Source organism: Gossypium raimondii, chromosome 1, assembly GCF_025698545.1.
Source record: "Gossypium raimondii isolate GPD5lz chromosome 1, ASM2569854v1, whole genome shotgun sequence".
NCBI lineage: Eukaryota > Viridiplantae > Streptophyta > Magnoliopsida > Malvales > Malvaceae > Gossypium > Gossypium raimondii.
The window spans coordinates 6,371,001-6,390,633 of record NC_068565.1 but is presented as its reverse complement, the minus strand read 5'-3'; the positions used below and the strand labels follow the sequence as shown (position 1 = coordinate 6,390,633).

General features: G+C 30.8%; 1 protein-coding gene across 1 annotated transcript; it reads left to right on the top strand.

Moving 5' to 3' along the window:
* Positions 1-7,904: 7,904 nt before the first annotated feature.
* Positions 7,905-9,943, top strand: LOC105779204 (cytochrome P450 CYP736A12). Its single transcript, XM_012602975.2, has 2 exons — positions 7,905-8,732; positions 8,997-9,943. The coding sequence occupies exons 1-2, from the start codon at positions 8,007-8,009 to the stop codon at positions 9,828-9,830; spliced, it is 1,560 nt and encodes a 519-aa protein (XP_012458429.1). The 5' UTR covers positions 7,905-8,006; the 3' UTR covers positions 9,831-9,943.
* Positions 9,944-19,633: the final 9,690 nt, after the last annotated feature.

Here is a 19,633-nt window from a genome sequence, read left to right as displayed (position 1 = left end):
ATCTTCCACATGTTCATTCGACATTTTAACTATAAAACAAAACAAATAATTATATCAGCATCCAAAAATCCCGACTCAGTTTGACTCGATTGTGGCATGTACATCTAAACTCAATTCTGAACCCGATTTAGTCCGAGAATCGACTAAACCTGATAGCTCTGATACCACAAAATGTAACACCCCCTAACCCCAAACCGTAGCCGGAACAGGGTTACGAGGCATTACCAGACATATCAAACAATTTACAAATAAATCGAAATAAATAACCAACATATTAAAATAATTCATAAATTGTTATAAATTTGTACTAATTGATTTCATTCATTTTTTTATAAAAATTTGGCAACATTTAACTTATTTTACATTAAACCCCTGTAAAATTTCAAACATAACCAACCCAATTTCAAGATTTCAATCAATGCATTTATATACTTAATCCTACTTGACATATAGACATAACAACTTAAGTAAATAAAATCCTATTATCATTTCTAATTAACACATAAAACTAACTAAGCCATTTCAACTTGATACCAATGCTATAAAAATAACTTATACCATTTTCTAATATAATCATCAAAACACATAATATCTTACTTTACAACAAAACTATATAACATGCCAAAATAACTATTATAAATCCTATGTACATGCCACTTTCTCTTAAAGGAAGAAAACATCACTAAAATCTTTATGTCGAGTCGGGATTGTCACGGATCTTTGAACCGAGACTCTAACCCCTTTTCAACTGCACAAGACGGAAACAACTGTCTACATGAGTATTTTATACTCGGTGGTATTACTATAAATTAAACTATTTAATAATAATAAAATTTCAAATATTGACCATAGTCTTTAAAAAAAATCACTTTAAACTAAATATAAATATTCATATATCATTCCATAAATCTTAAATTTATATATTTAAATATTTACATACTAAATCAATTCATAATTTATATCATACATTCTTTCTCATATTTTTCAATAATGTCAAATCAACTAATCTCATTTTCAAATTTCCATTTCAATTATTTACCCTATTAACAAGGCTCGGACTCTGACAGATACGCGGATTCCACCCAAACACACCAAAATATCCAACCTAAACACACCCGGAATAATTTAAATCCTCCATAACACACCAGTATATCATATCCTCCCAAACACACCAATAAGGCATTTAATGCCTCTTCGGATAAACCGAAGCATATAATAACATAGTCATCTTCTCGGCCGAACTACAAATCTCCTCATCACATCACAAATCCTATGGCATGCCATTTGTATCCAATCTAGTCCGATAAGTTAATAGGGTATTATTTTACTTTTCCAATTTCGAATTCATTTCCACAACAATTTCAAATATTCAATCAATACAAAACATCTATTATTTCAATTCACATATAATTCAATATTCACACATATTCTTACTTAATTTCAAATGTTAATACTTACCTTCCTTTAAATGTCTCACGAATACAATTTCAATATAACATTTATTAAATAGATTAAGTTATAGTAATACAAACCCGGAATACGCGTTTACTCCTCAACGATCTTTTCTTTTCCTTTAGATGCCGATGCCTCGTTTTCCTTGTTAGCTACTGAAAATAATAATTATTTTCACTATTAATTACAATCATTAAAAATAATAATAATAATAATAATTATATTAACAATAATAATTATATTAACAATAATAATAATAATAATAATAAAATTCTTATTCAATTCCTACTTATTCCCAATTTAATTCTAACTAAGCTTACTTATTTTTCTAACTTAATTCACACTCTATTTCTATTCAAATTTCTTCTAAACTCAAATTTATCTACTAATTTTTCAGCATTTTCACTAATTTTGAATTTTCCTCAATTTAATCCCTAAAATTCAAAACTTATAGTCTAGTTCACAATTTAATCCTTTTATCAACTCTAACTAGAAACTCTATCAAATAAACCCTCAATTCCATCATTTATTCAACATAAACCCTAATTTAAGGCTTTTTATAACTTAATCCCAACTATGTAAAACTTACAACTTAGTTTACAAATCATTCTTTTTATCTATTCTAACTAGAAATTCTATCAACTAAACCCCTAATTTAACAACTTGTTCAAAATGAATCATATTCAAAAACCTATGAACTTCCATAACCTCCACTTAACTTCAACAAAATTTTGTTTTAAAGCTTTTAAAATATCAAAATGAAGAGGAAAGGGCTAAATTTAGCTTACCAATTAACTTGAAGCTTTAAATCCTTAGTTTTCCCTTTTATTTTTCTTTCCCCTTATCTTCCCCTGTTTTCGTCTCTTTCCCTGCTTCTTTTCTAGCTATTCTGTTTCTTTTCTTCTTTATTTCTTTATTTCTTTTACTTTATATCTTTTATTTTAACTAATAATATTAATAATATATTAAAAAAAATCTTTTACTTATTAATTAAGCACATATTTATTTTTATTACAAGTGTACCCATGTAATTATTACTATTACACATGTCTTCAATATTTACCATACATTTGTCATCTTTTTTTATTTTTTTACTTATATAATATAATACAATACAATACAATATATTATATAATAAAATAATATATATAAAACATAAAAATCTAAGATTTTATCACTTTTACCGTCCCATTTCTTATTAATGGCTTAATTGCCATTTTAATCCTTTTATTTTTTATTAATCTATAATTCAACTTTTACCCTAGATCAATTTAGTCCTTTTTCTTAATTTCTCTTAATTAAACTAAATTCACTCAATTAATACCTAATTAAACACACAACTAGTCTAATAAATATTTCTAATAATTATTTTCGAACTCAATTTACTAAGACGGAGGCCCGATAATGTACTTTTTCGGTGCTTGTGAATTTTGGGTCATTACATTTCTCCCCCCTTAATAAATTTCGTCCTCGAAATTTACGAGAAGAGATGAGGATATTGTGCTCTCATCGTCTCTTACGTTCCCAAGTCGCTTCTTCCACACTATGGCTTCTCCATAAGACTTTTACTAAAGGAACCCGTTTATTTCTTAATTCTTTCACTTCTCGTGCTAATATCTGAACCGGCTCTTCTTCATAAATTAAATCAGATCGAATTTCAATGTCTTCAGTGGGAATAACATGAGAAGGATCGATCTATATCTCAAAGCATCGAAACATGAAAACATCATGAATCCTTTGTAATTAGGAGGTAAAGCCAATCGATAGGCAACCGGTCCGATTCTTTCCACAATTTCATACGGCCCAATAAAACGTGGACTCAATTTTCCTTGACCAAATCTCAAAATTTTCTTCCATGGCGATACTTTGAGAATACTTTATCACCAACGAAATATTCAATATCTCGTCGTTTCGGATCTGCGTAAGATTTACGTCATCGAATCTTGCTTTCATCTATATTTAATCTTTTAACTGCTTCTCTGTCTCTTGAATCAATTCGGACCAATCACTTTTCTTTCATTCAATTACATCCAACATATCGGTGATCGAGACCTTCGACCATATAGTGCTTCATACGAGCCATCTGAATACTAGATTGGAAACTATTATTATAAACAAATTCTGCTAATGGAAAATATCGTTCCCAACCAGACGCAAAGTCGATAATACAAGCTCTCAACATATCTTCCAAAATTTGAATTACCCGCTCGGACTGTCCGTCAGTTTGCGGATGAAATGAGTGCTAAAATTAAGCCGTGTACCCAACGACTCATGTAATTGCCTCCAAAATCTCGATGTAAACCGAGGATCTCGGTCTGAAATTATTGATACCGGAATACCATGTAATCTAACAATTTCCCGGATATAAACTTCGGCAAGCTTCTGTAGTGACCAATCAGTTCTGACTGCTATAAAGTGAGCAGACTTTGTGAGTCGATCAACAATTACCCATATGGCATTCTTTTTACTTGCTGACAACGGTAATCCCGTAACAAAGTCCATAGTAATACAATCCCATTTCCACTCGGGGATACTAATAGGCTGAAGTAAACACGCTTGATTTTGATGTTACGCTTTTACCCGGTGACAAGTCAGGCATTTACCAACATACTCGACTACATCTTTCTTCATCCCCGGCCACCAATACAGTTCTCGTAGGTCACGATACATCTTCGTTCCACCTAGGTGCAAAGCAAAAATACTATTATGTGCTTCTCGAAGAATCAACTCTTTAATCTCAGAAGTAGCTGGAACACAAATTCGATTCTGAAATCTCAAACAATCATGCTCGTCAATACTAAAATTTTCCACCGTACCAAGTTTTACCATTTCTCTTCTCTTCATCAACTTTTCATCCTCTAGTCAGGTTTCTCGATTTGATCAAACATTACCGCTTGACTCTTAACTCAACTAACAAACTTCCATCATCATTAATACTAAGCCGAGCAAACATTGCCCGTAATTCAACCGCTGCTTTCCTACTCAATGCATCTGCTACCACATTTGCCTTTCCTGGATGATAATCTATAACACAATCATAATATATAGTTATACAATTTTCATTTATTCAAGTGTTTGGTCTAATGGTAAGATATTTTGCATTCCTAAATAGAGATACAACTTTGAACCTTAGAAATAGTTTTGTTGGAAAGAATAACCACACGAACCTTGAATATGAATTGTAAATAGATATAAACAATAAAAAAACGGTTGCATACCATATGACATAAATATAACATGCAACAATTATTAAAATATTTATTATATACAAAATTATAATATATATAACTAATATGAATTTCTCCTCTCAATAATTCATGTAGTGTAAAGTAATTGTACACATTTTTTTTGGTAGAAAAAAGATAGCTTAAAGTGAAAAACTCAAAAAATGACACTAGTGACTCAAAGTAAGAACATATATAATCCGCCTCAATTAAACTTCTAGCTAATTGCGGTGGTTCTTCAAACCAATGAATTTATGTTAAAATAGTCGCCATACACTTGGCCATATGATCAACTACTGTATTTTGCGACCTCGAAGTAAGACGAACAAGGATCTTCCAATTCCGACTCAATAAATGATGGATAAGGCGCATTTCAGTCAAATGACTATCTGCAGCTCTGCCAGCTAAAATCAATGCAACTAAGAGAGCATTATCACATTCCACTTCCAACTGTCGATAACTTTTTCTCCATGATATAAGTAGGCCTTTAAGTAAGGCTCTCGCCTCAATCTTAAAAATTGAATCATTTCCTAACTTCATCGAAAAACCACCTCACCACTAGCTGTCGGCACCTCTAAACACTTCCCCAATGCCCGCAAATGAGTTATTTCTGGATACAACTCTATCCGTATTAAATTTAACCCATCGTCTGGTTGGACATGTCCCCTGGTTAGTTGTCACCCTCACATCATGCAATCATGCCGTGTTGAACCACTTGTAACTTCTTGCCCAACTTATTCCTGTATCTACATTTTCCTTCCCATTATGGTATGTTGAAAACAAATACATGTTACCCAATACAATTAAAATTCATATATTATTTTATTATATGATATTATAATTTATAATTTTTTATAAATATATATACTTTACATCACGTTAGATTTATCCAAAATAACTATATGATTTTAGGTGTCGGCATTTGTGATTGATCCAGTGGTCCCTGCAAGCAATGGCCATTGTCTCATTATAATTGTTTATCATTTTTTTGTTATCCCGACAAATCTATGAATTAATAAATACAATTGTAGCTAAAAGAAGGAAAGCCTTCGCATATAGACCAGCAGATTTAGGTGGATGAAAAGTATGTATGTTTTCCATCATGAAAAATAATATTTTCCATCAATTGTAATAATTTTGATTGATATAATAACAAATTAAACCATCAATATTTTTATATTCTATTAATTTGGTCCTAATTTTAAAAATATATATATATGAAAAGTATGTATAATTTTTTAAAATCTAAAATGTTCAAATAGAATATATAAAAAATTTACTTCAAATATATTTATTAAAATAGACAATGTAAAACTATTAATGACACTTTAACGTGTCAAATATTATGATTTGTCAAAATTTAAACGTGATGCATTCTTCAATTCTCGGATCGAGTATGACATCCATCTAAATTATAATACTGAAATTATAAATTTCATACCTACCTAATATTAAATTTCAAATCCTTACATAATTATTATGTAACTAAAAAATTCAAAAACTAACCTCGACTTTTAACCATTGATTTAACAATAACCAAATATCTTCAAGTTTATTTGGTATACCGACATGACTCGCATTATTTTTCCATCTGTTCAAATAATATGTTATTCCAAAAATATAATAATGAAATAAAGATAATATGATAACTATATTATTAAATGAATGTTACCTTATTACGAGTAATAATTGATAATGAGAGTTTTCTCGGGATGTAAAAATGGTAAGCGATATTATACCCATGATTGAAGGAATATACAACCACCGATTTTAATTTTTGTGCTTCTGTTGTCCTACACATCTTTCGATACAATGTAGCTAAGACAATTGATCCCCAACTGACTTGCCCAGTTTCTTTTAGGTCAATTAGTTATAGGAGTCCCATTAAATATACCAAATTTTGAGATTTATATGACATTAGAAGACCCCCGATTAACCTTAGTATAAATGCTTGAGTTAATTGTTGTCTTTCAACTACACTAGAAAAGTTTTGTGATGCGAGAAATTATCTTCTAACCATTTCATATATATTTGATTAGCACTAAACTTGTCTGACACATTGCCTAATAGTTGGTGGCAAATTGGCCTCCAATCCCCAACCGTAATGACTGCCTCATCAATTGGTAGATCGAGTTGTAATGATACATCCTTAAATGTAATCGTACACTCTCCGCACGAAAGATGGAATTTATGTGTTTCGGATCTCCATCTCTCCAGCAAAGCACTGATAAGTGCAGACTCCAATTTAGTCTCGTTGAGCATATGAGACATGTGTAAGAATCTCACATCTTTCAAGTATTATTCACTAATACGTGGTGCTCTTGCACTTAAATTGCGTGTATATAAATTTCAATAATTTAATCTTCATCTTGGTTATACAAACATAAAAAAATAAAAAAAAATAACATTAACAACTTAAAAATAATATTAATTAAAAAAAAATTATAAGAATATTTTCTTACCATGTAAATAATTCAACTGGAAAAATAAGTAGGGGTGTGCAAAATTAGGGTAAAACCGAAAAAATTCGGTTAACCGATCGAATTCGGTTAATTGGTCGGTTAACCGAATTTTTTCGGTCGGGGGTCGGTTAATTATTTTTTTATTTTTCGGTTAACGGTTAATTCGGTTCGAAATCGGTTGGTTAACGAATTTTTGATTAACGAAAAATTAATAAATAAAATTATAATATATAAATAGGCCCACTATTCACCTAAACCCAATCTAAACCCAAGTATTCAACCCAACCCAATTACCCAACCCAACCCAATCATAAAATTAAATTACAAATAATTTAATAAATAAAAATAAAATTTTAAAACTAAGACTAAAACTAAAGTCTAAAAGTCTAAAAATAATTTAATTATGTAGTGATTCAATTCGGGTAATTCAGTTAATTCGGGTAATTCGGTTAATTCGGGTAATTCGGGTAATTCGGGTAATTCGGGTAATTCGGTTAATTCGGTTAATTTTTAACCAAAAATTAAAAAAAAAACATATAATTTTCGGTTAATTCGGTTAACCGACCGAATTAACCGAAAAAATTTCAGTTCGGTTAAATTTTTTGAAAAAAATTTCGGTTCAGTTAACGGTTAAAAATTTTGAAAGGTCGATTAATTCGGTTAATGTTATTTCGGGTCGGTTAACCGGTTGGTTAACCGAATAAACACCCCTAAAAATAAGCCAGCAAAAATCAACTTTTTTCCTTACATTAAAAAAAAAAGTCGAACTCCCTAATTTTTTTTTAAATCGACATATTTGGCGAATTCTCCCGACTTGCAGCTGCCATCGGTTGCTTCCATCTACAAGTACTCAATCAATCAATCCCCAATGACTACCAGCTATTGTGATTGGCTTCCCTCCCAAATGTCTTCTTCAACATTAACCTTATTCTTCGTCCTCCTTGGAACTCTCTGTTCCTTTATCTACTTCTTCAGCTCACCAAACCGCAACAAAAATGGCCGGAAACTTCCACCCGGTCCTGCCCCTCTTCCCATCATAGGTAACATCCACATGCTAGGGAACCTCCCACACCATAGCCTTCACTATCTCGCCGAAAAATATGGACCCATCATGTCGATAATGCTAGGCAAAGTACCAACCATCGTGGTATCATCACCCGAAGCCGCTGAACTGTTCCTCAAGGTCCATGACGTCGTTTTTGCTTCCAGGCCTAAAGTCCAATCCGCGAAATACTTGGCATATGGTGGCAAGGCCGTTGGTTTTACCCAGTACGGTTCTTACTGGCGAACTGTACGGAAATGGTGTATTTTGCATTTCCTCAGTGCTTCCAAAGTTGAATGTTTTGCCCCGATAAGGAAGGCGGAGGTGGGGTTATTGGTTGAATCAGTGAGAAAGGTAGCGGCGGCGGGTGAAACAATAAACCTTAGCCAGGCGGTGGCTAAGGTTCTTGAAGAAATGATGTCGAAAGTGTTATTCGGGCGGTCCATGGATGATAAAATCGATTTTAAGCCGCTGGTTGATGAGGCCCTGCACTTATCTGGGGTTTTCAATCTCTCGGATTATGTGCCTTTCCTTGCTCCACTTGATCTTCAGGTAACGTTTTTTTTTCCTCCTTATATCCTGTTTTTTTATGTACTATTTTTCTTTTTCATAATTTATTTATTTTTTCGTACTAATAATAATACCAATTTTAAAGCATAATAAATTGTGTTATAGTAATCTTATAAGATGCAGAGTGAAACTCGGAAGTCTTAATATTTGGTTGGATGACTAGTTGGTTTTTTCACAAAGAATAATTATAATGAAAAATACAATTAATATAAAACTAATTCTATCATATCTATCTTTACGCTGCAGGGATATACAAGAAGGCTTAAGAAGGTGAGTAGTGACCTTCACCAATTTTTTGAGAAAATGATAGATGAATACCAACAAGGGATTAACTTGGATGACCAAAAACCTTATAGAAGTTTCTTTCAAGTGATGGTTTCGTTGTTGGATACACCCATAAACCCTAACGATAAAGATCAACCCTACATCATTGGTAGAGAAAACATCAAGGCTATAATGGTGGACATGGTGGCAGCTTCCTTCGACACTACATCCACGGCCATTGAGTGGACATTTACAGAACTTCTAAAGCATCCTCGAGTCATGGTTGCTCTCCAGAAAGAGCTAGAAAGTGTTGTCGGAAGGAATAGAATGGTAGAAGAGTCGGACCTACCGAAACTTGCCTATTTGGATATGGTCATCAAAGAGAGTTTCAGGTTGCATCCCACGGCACCGTTGTTAGTCCCGCACGAGTCGACCGAAGATGTCACCGTTAATGGGTATTTCATACCTAAGAAGTCGCGGCTTTTGGTGAACACTTGGACCATGGGGCGAAACCCCAAGATATGGTCGAGCAATGCTGAAGAGTTCTTTCCAGAAAGATTCAAGGATAGGAAGATAGACCTTCGAGGGCATGATTTCGAACTCATTCCGTTCGGAACCGGTCGTAGAGGATGTCCTGGAATGCAGTTAGCTCTAATCAGCATGCGTCTTATTTTAGCTCAATTAGCCCATTGCTTTGATTGGGAGTTGCTTGATGGGATGTTGCCTAATGAACTCGACATGACCGAGAAGTTTGGCCTTTCGTTGCCGAGGGCTAATCATTTACTTGTAAAGCCGACTTATCGTTTAATTGCTTAAAGTTAAGGTTGTAAATCAACATTTGGGTTGTTGTTTATGTTGATTTATCAAAATAAATAAACGAGAATAAACAAATAAAACCTATTCTAATGGAGACTTAATCCTTTGGTTTATGTTGAGAGAATGATGTAGGGGACTTAATTAAGGTGTCGCTGTTCTGTTCTGTGTTTCCATCGCCAATTCCATCGTGTCTTTCGTTAAGAGTTTTGACTTTGGTCTCTGTGTTTTTGGGATTTTGTAGTAAAGTTTGCGGTTTGGGTGCCCATCATCATTATCATGGTGTAGGGCCACCCTCTGTCAGTTTCTTTCCTTATCTGTATATCCTCTGTTTTTCTTTCCTTTTCCGTAAGATGTATTTTCTCTGTTGGAGTTTCATTCAATGTCAAAAACTGCAGCTTTAGAAATCCAGGTATTAATGTTAGACTTATTGTTTAATAAAATTATATTTTTAATTTTTTTATTTTGTAAATGAAATATGTTGTTGGAAGTATAACTGCAAATGAAAAAAAATTCATATAAAAATAAATATTAATGTTATTATAATTTGATATTATTTAATTTTTTATTAGTACAAAGACCCTATATGTGAGGGATCTACTAGTGATATTCACCATTTTTAAAATATTTAAAATAAATTTAATGTTAAATAATATGGTCCATAATTTATAAGAACTAGAAAGTACCTACTGATCCCTATGCTTCATGAAATAGGATTAAGTTTTTTAACAGGATATTTTATAAATATATTGTTAAATAGATGGATTTAGAATAAAATTGAATTATTTTCATAAAACTATGAACATTGTCGAATTAAAACATGATATAAAAGTATTAAAAATAATTAAAAATATCGTGTCATGGAAAATAAAGTAAATACGATAAAAATATGTGAACGTACAAAATTTTACATAAGAAAAATTATTAATGTATAAATAAATATAATCTTATAGTAGCTTACAAATGAAAAATATATAGAACATAAAAGAAACATTTTAGATAAATAAATTGACACAACACACAGAATAAACAAAAAAAAAGAAAAGAAATTCTAAAACAAGACACTACACAAAAGTAATATAAGCATACCCACGAAAGAATTGTAGACATAAAAAGTATTATGATAAGTTTATTTCTTAATATTTATATATTTTTATTAATTTGGTTTTATTTTTATTTTAAATTAAATTTAGTTATTAATCTTTTAAAAACTGTCAATTTATTGTTTGAATGATATTGGCATGACAACATGTGTGTGAATCAAAGTGTTCTTCATGTTGATATGATACCTTTTGTTTTATATGTCATGTTAATAAATAATTTTAAAATTTTAAAATATTAAATATATATATATATAAGTTTATAATTTTTTAAAATAGCACAAAGTTTACATGGAGTCATATGGGCTAGTATATATAAAATTTTAATGTTTTAATTAGTATTTTGTTAAAAAGAATATTTTAATTATTTTGAAATGTTGAAGGTCAAAATCAACTCTTTTTAAAACAATGAGAGCAAAATTTAGATTTAAAAAAGACAAAAGTCAAATTAATAAAATATGTAAATATTAAAGGCTAAATTTATGTTTATGCCTAATATATATTAAAACAAACTTTTGAATTAACAAAGTAGACCGAACGAATTAATTTGTGTTTTGTGTTGTGCGTGATTTGATAGTTGTTATGTAAGAGAGCTTTTGGTCTTGCATTTTCTTGGACCATTTATGTTGTACTTGTCCTGGTTCATTAATAAATATTTTACTTAAAAAGCAAAAAGAATCAAAGTGGTTGAAAATCTAAGATTTATGTATCAACTTGAAATTAAATTTCATAACGACTCACATGCTCAAAAATCATGAATCATATGTGGATGAAATGCTTTGAAAGCTTAGTTTCCAATGCATCAAATCATGTATCTTTTGGAGTTCTCTACAACTTAATAAATATTCCTTTTCTTTTTTTGGTGAAAATTAAAATACTCTTTTAATTTAATTCCTCGTGCATGTATTGGGTGATTATGTGATAAGTGGAGAAGATAAAATGCCCAAGTTATAGTGGATAATTTGGGCCAACAACTCATGCTAATCAAATGCTTGAAATTGCATTATACTTGTAAGAAGAGTCGGCCCAATTCGAGAAGTCTAAAGGAGATGAATCCAAGCCTATTGAAGATAAACTAGAGTTACCAATGTGATTATGGTTAATCTTAAGGGATGAATATGTATAGAGTTTAAATCTTTTATTAAGACTCTCATTTTGTAGTTAGGTGCAAATCTCAACTGTTGATGTAATTCGATATGTACCGTTGGATCTGGAGGAGCTCAACTATAAATAGAGGTTTTCCTTTCATTTGTAATCACTTTGTAAACTTTCAAAGTAATAGAATACTTTTGAGAGCATTTATTTAGACATTTGTGCGCCCTTTTTTTTGTGGCTTTTCTATTCGTTTGTGGCTTCTTTTTTTTTTTTTGAGTTTGCTTTTGCTTTGGTTTCAGTGCCTTAGAGAATTTTTACGAGAATTTTTCATTTTTCGAGAGTTCTCGCCCCATAACACAAACATACACTTTGTGATTATGCATGTATATAAGATTAGATGCATGTATTTGGTCATTAATGTAACCACTAATATATGTACTTATTACCTATGCTTAGGGGATGTTCTAATTTCTTATAAAATATCCTTTCAAAGTAATGAAACAACATGATATATGTTGAATGTTCTAAATTTCAGAATTTGTTTATTGCAATTCTTATCTACTCTTATCTAAGCAAGTTTCTTTATTTAGTCACAAGTAACCTTGATTCTTATCATTTTACTTTCTTAGAGTGAGACAAATTAATCTACTTGTTCAAGTTTGTGGCAAATTTTCCTTATCAACAAAGGCTGATAAGCTTTTTTCTTTTCCTTTTTTTTTTTAATTATTTTCTAGCCATCCCTCCTATGATTTCTTGATCCGTAAATGATATCATTTTTAATTACTTATTATTAAATTAATGACATCTCCATATCCTAATTAAAATTAAAAGTTACAATTATAAATAGCATTCAATATTAAGTATTTTCAAACAATAACATTTAAATTACATCAACATTATTCATGCAACTCCATGGGCATTAAACGAGGCTTAAAGGTGACGGGATCAAAACTATTTTAGAATGGATGATAGGTTTTATTTTCTCAATTTTGTTTTTATATCCATATATAATATTTATTTACACTTTTGATTCTATAATTTAAGCCATAAACCTAACATGTCTTGTGATTTGGTTGAATTCAATTATCATAGTGATTTCCATAATCACATAAAAGAAAAAAAGGCTATTGGCATTGATAAATTAGATTTGTCAAAAAAATCAATTGAAGAAAAAGATTAATATAGAAAATTTAAATATATTACTAATATTTAAGCATTTATTTTTAAATTAGATTTTATTTTAGTTTTTAAGGAATTTAGATTTTTATTTTTTAATATAATTTTATTTTAATTATTTTAGAAAGTTTAAGTTTTCTAATTAGTGTTTAATTTATTCCATAATATTTTTATAATACAATTATATGATTCAATCTCAATTGTTGTTTTAATTGAAAAATATGTTATGATAATCTCTTCCCACTTAGATAAACTGATTTTGAACAAGATTCATAAAGTTTAATTTGATTATATTTGATACAATTTGAATTCACTTTTTAATTAATAATATTGTTATTTGATTTTAAATTAGAAAAAATATTTGAAATATAAAATGTTAAAAATACCCATTTAATATTAAAACTAAAAATTGAAATTAATGTTTTAACATTAATTTTAAAATTAGTAGTTATTTCAATAATTTCAATAAATTTAAATCACAATTAATTTTTCTATTATTAGTGCACACATACAAATAAAATCAAATTCTAATATTAATTACTTATAGTATAATTTAAATTTTATTTATTTTTAAAATTATATATTTTAATAATTTTCAGTAATAATTACTTGTAGTGACTATATGAAATAAAATAATTTATTAAATAATAAAAATATAAATACGTATATTAATGTGCACCTTGAACACTATTAAAAACTAGTTTTATATAAATTTATAACTTTATAATTGTATAAAAAGTAACGGTAAAAGCAATATGGAGACCTATGTACTATTGTCATGAGGCTAGAACTTTAGTCTGGAAAACCGTGTAATTTTAGACTATTTTTTTGATTTAAATCTTCCTAAGTTAGTCTAACTCTTGAAAAGTGAGAATTTTTCTAAAATCCTTTAAGCCACTGAAAACAAAACGAAAGCAATCTCGAAAGAGAAAAAAGCCACAAAAAAAGAGCACACACTACGTTTTTGAGTAAATGCTCTTAAAAGTATTCTTTAACTCAAGAACGAAATACAAAGAGATGATTACAAATGAGGGAGAAGATTTTTATTTATAGTTGAGCTCCCCCCAAATCCATCGGTATAGATTGAATTGCGTCAACTAAGATTAGTGTCTATCTACAAGATGAGAGTTCTAAGTGTTTTAAACTCTATAATATTTATCTCTTAAGATTTACAATAATTACCTTGGTAACTTTAGTTTTACAGGAGTATTTCACTAGGTCACCAAGGCTTCAAGTAGATGGGCTTCAAGTCTTTTTTGCCTTTCCACTGGCCGATCTGGAACTTAACTCATTGTACTACTCCCACAATTGGGACCTTTTTGGAATTTACAATCATGATCTTCTTGGTCAATTTGCTAACTAGGAAACTTAAGTTTACCCATGGCTTTCTCTGATATGAACAAGTCTGATACCCTCATATCAATAAGAGAACTTCTACTTTGGCCTGCGATATTGATGTCCACAAAAATCAACCTTTTCTACTTGTGATCCCTTTTCTTTTTTGTAGAATTCAGTATCATTGGCCCAAGCTTTAAAGTCTCACTCTCTTGCCCCGCTTCATCTTCTTTACTCATCATGGATATCTTGGATGGTCTCACATCCTATGTGACCCATAACATAAGAAGCACTTCACTAGTTTATTTTCATTCTCTCTGACCTTCTTGGTTTCAACAGAACTCAAAATCAAACCAAGCCTCATTGATTCTTTGTTTGGCTTATTGTCCCTTTCGGTGGCAGAAAGTGCATATTTTTTTGGACAGCCCATCACTATATGCGGACTGTCACAAAGGAAGCATTTTATCTCGCTATTTTCTTTTGGGTTGTTGTTGGGTCTCACATTCCCATTTCGTGGTTTCCCATTGTCATCATTACTTTTGCTATACTCAACATGTCATTTTTCATATCCCCAACCATTGCCTTTTTCTTTGGGCTTGGAAGACTCGAACTTGTCTTTCTTTAGAACAAACTCAATTAATGACTCCACCTCGATCATGACTTTTGAAAGTTTTTGGACCCCTCGACACTCCAATTCCTGCTTAACCTACGGATTGAACACATCCGTGAAGAAGAAGAAGGACTCATTTTCACCCAAATCAGTGATGTGGAGCATCAGTTCACTGAACTCCTTCACATACTCTCTAACTATGCCTTTTTGCAAAAATTGATGCAACTTAGCTCGAGCCTCTTTCTCGACATATTGTGGGTAAAATTTCTCATTGAAATTTTTTCTAGAACTCCACCCAAGTCCCAATTTCGGTCTTACCTAGCTTTTCATCTATAGACCTATGGCACCACCAAAAAAGAGCGGTATCAGTAAAATACATAGAAACAGTATTTACCTTAGCATCATTGTCCTTGATGCCCATGACTCGAAAGTATTGCTCTATTTCCCGCAAGAAGTTGGCCACTTCCCTTATGGACCTTGCCCCTTTAAAATTTTCCAGTCTGGGGACATCAATCTTATGACTCAGTGTCACACTAAACACCTCTTTTCCCACATCAACTTTGCACACAGCAAGCTCTCCCTTGAGCTCCTCAATTTTTGTGTTCAAAGTCGTCACTGTGGCTTCGAGAACATCATTCTTTTTTGTCAACTTATCCACAACAATATTGAGGAGCGCTTGCAACACGTTCACATTAGGCCCCTGCTACATATTCCTTAAACTGTTCTTTCATCGAATCTAACTAGTCAATATGTGTCTCCACTACCATCAGTGTTTCATTCACATCACCCATGGATTCCTCAAGATGGATGATCTGCAGTAATTTGATACGTCAAATTAGGCTCTCCAATACACTTGAGGAGCTTATTGTTAAGCAATTTAAGTTTCTTTTACATGTTTTTGTCAATTTTTTAGTTCTAACCATTAATAAATGTTTTTTTTTTAGTTTTACACCCTTTTGAAACCCAAGTTGGCCAAACATGCTATGAGGAATCTAATAATGTAATTGAGTTGGTGTAGGGAGACAATAAGGGCTCAAACTCGAGAAGAACATCATTTAGAGTGAGTATCACGACACCAATGCCATGAAAGTCATGACATCCATGGAGGTGTTGAAGTGAAGAAATTGAGTCATTTTCTAGTGGTATCGCGACATCATGGGATAGTATTGTGACATCGAGACTGTAACAGCCCGATTTTGACCCAAATCAGAACAGTGGTTTTGGGACCACACATCCGAGTCCCAAAAATATTTTAATATTTTTTTCTGTGTTTATTATGTGTGAATTTATATGTGTGAAAGTTTCGTGAATTAATTTTATTGTTTGAGTGCTTAATTTGAGAATAGGGCTTAATCGCATAAAATAAAAATTTAGTGGTTATTTTTAGAAGGGCCAAATAGTGGTTGTTCTTTTAATATGAAGGTTTCATGTTGCAATTTTGCCACTGAATTAATGAATGGACGGCACTATGTATATATTATATAGTTTTTATAATAATTATAAAGGTTATAATAATAAATAATATATTATAAAGTTATTATAATAAAAACAAACATAAGTTAAAAAGCCATTATCATTTTTTTTTGTTTCTACCAACCGAATGTAAAATAAAAGAACAAGCTAAGGGCTCGGCCATTTTTGAGTTTGATTAAGGTATGTAACTAGCTCGGTTTTTGATAATTTTTACGTTTTTGATATCGTTGCTTTGTATTTTAGCTAGCCCATGCTTGAATTTTTGAATTGATTGTGTATTTTGTGATATTCCATTGAAGGGAGCTTGTTGTTTTTGTTGTTAGATGATGGAAAATAAATATATGTTGTTAGATTTTTCATGTTTTAGTTAGTAATTTTTGATAAAAATGTGTATTAAGGACTAAATTAAGAAAAGTGTAAGTTGAGGGACTAAAATGTGAAATAAATAACATGCAAGGACTTATATGAGCTTAGTGTATATTCAGCTAAGCTATTGTGCAATGAAAATTTTTTTATTTTGTATTTTTGTGAAATAGGGACTAATTTGTGAAAAATGTGAAATGTTAAGGGCAAAAGTGTAATTTACCCATTTATGTGCTTTTGGATTTAATTGAATGAATATGTGGTTAAATTAGTTAAATTTGAACTTATTTAGATTAAGAACAGAAGAAAACGGAATTAGATCGGGGGAAGTTGAAAGTAGTCGAGTAGTCGACTGTGTCCGTCAATATCCGAGGTAAGTCGATAAGCATTTAAATGTTGTTAAATTCAAGAATATATATAATAAGTGATAAATTAAATTATTTTATTTGTTATATGCTTTGGCCGAATGTGATATTTGAAATAGGGATTTTGTTTCGAGTTTGATTCAATCGATATTCAATGTCTGAAAGCCCCGTACGAACCCTAGGAATAGATAGGATACTTATGTCATGACATAGGACTCTAATATGTGTTTTCGTGTAAGACCACGTCTGGGACGTCGACATCGATATCTGATTACGTGTAAGACCCTTTCTGGGATAGTGGCATCGATATGTGATTACATATAAGACCACGTCTAGGACGATGGCATTGTACGAGCTTTCTGATTATTCGTGTATCCTTTTTAATTCCGAATGGTTCAACGGGCAATGTTAAGTGAAGACTGAATGTGAAATCGAAATAATAGGGTTCAGGTATGTATTTATATCATGCTATGAAATTAAGGTAAGTTGTATAATGAATTGATGATTCAAAGTTAATTAATATATGAATAATGTGTGAGCATATTCGTGATTATAAGTAATTTGGCTTATAGTAGAATTTGTGATATAAGAAGATTTGGCCTATCATTATAGTCTTAAATTATAAATTGTTAAGTATACAAGTATTTGAGCATTTGTGCATTAAGCTTCATAAAGTTAAATGTTTGCTTATATTTGATTTGGTTAGCTTGGTAAATTGGTTTGATATTAATGTTAGAATGAATAATGTCTGCTTACGACTTACTACGTTGCAAAAGCTTATTGTGTGTATGTTTATTTTTTGTTTTATAGATTTTGGAATTCGCTACGAGCTCGGGGATCGTCAGAAAGCCTTATCACACTATCGATAGTTACTTTCGGTACTTTATTAAATTGTTTTTGAATATATGGCATGTATAGCATAGTCGAAATGTTGATTTTGGGTCAATTTGTATATGAAATTAATAGCCATACGAAAATGGCTTATCTCCTTTTGTTTGAGTTTGGTTTTGATGCATATAATGTTGGATTGATTCGGCTACGAGATAAACTAAATATCGAATGTATTTATAAAGAACAATAATAAGTTGAATGTGTGTGTGGATTGGTATTAGTAAGTATGTCATATATGTATGGTGTGTTTGGTTTTGGTATTATATAGGTTCAGTTAAGGTATGTAGGCAACGAGTTAAGTTTGGTCTTTATGATTTTGATAAATTAGCTTGAAACGATATTGTTAAATATGTATATTCGGATATGGTGGTATGAGTTATTGATTATGTGCTTATTGAATTTGCTTTTAATAACTTGGCCTTAGCTTATTCTATATGAAACATAGTTGATATGTTTATGTTTATGCGTATGATTTCAGTCATGGTAAGTTCTTGTGTAAATTGATTTAATATATTTTGATAATGGGTGATAAATTAAATCACGATTTATGGTGAAAATAAGTCTTAACATGCGTCTTGAAAATATTAAGTCATTAGCTAAGTTATTGATAGGTAATAGTTGGTATATATATATATTCGGCCTTATGGGTAGCTACAAAATTTGGCTATAATGTGCTTGTGTAATTGGATATGTGATATATTAAAATGATTAAATATATGGATTGGTTATGTTGCATATTCGGATATACTAATTAATTAAATTAGGTCCGGTCATGGTATTATATAAATGTCTTGTAAATTAAATAATTTTTATGAAATGACCAAATATGCTTTTGTTAACTATGTAGTGATCATGAAGTAGGGATGGTTGAAATTGCAACTTAGTTTTGTTTTGAATGGTTCAGTATAGGTAATTAGAATTGACTATTAAGCATACAAATTTGATATACTGTGAATTGTACTTGTGATTTTAAATGTTTAATGTGAACATAGTGCTTGATGCATGACATAGTGACAGCAAAAGTATATATAGCCATATCATAACGTTGCATAAGTGATTAAATGTTAAGTTGGATTCTTACCAGTTCGAATTTGACAAGTATGGAACATGATCTATTATTTTGTTATAAGATCGACTTTTCTAAATTCATAATATTGAATAGTGCTAATTTGTATAATATGATTAGTAATATAATTGATATGTGGATATTTAAGTCTGATAATGTTATAAAAGTTTAGTTATTCTTTGGTGCATAAAGAGTGTTTAATGATTGTGCTAAATCATGCTACGTCCGGTAATGCCTCGTAACCCTAATTTAGTGACGGATACGGGTTAGGGGTGTTACAGAGACCCCCCAAACCCCAATTTAGCTATTATTTTTGGTATCACTATACTAAA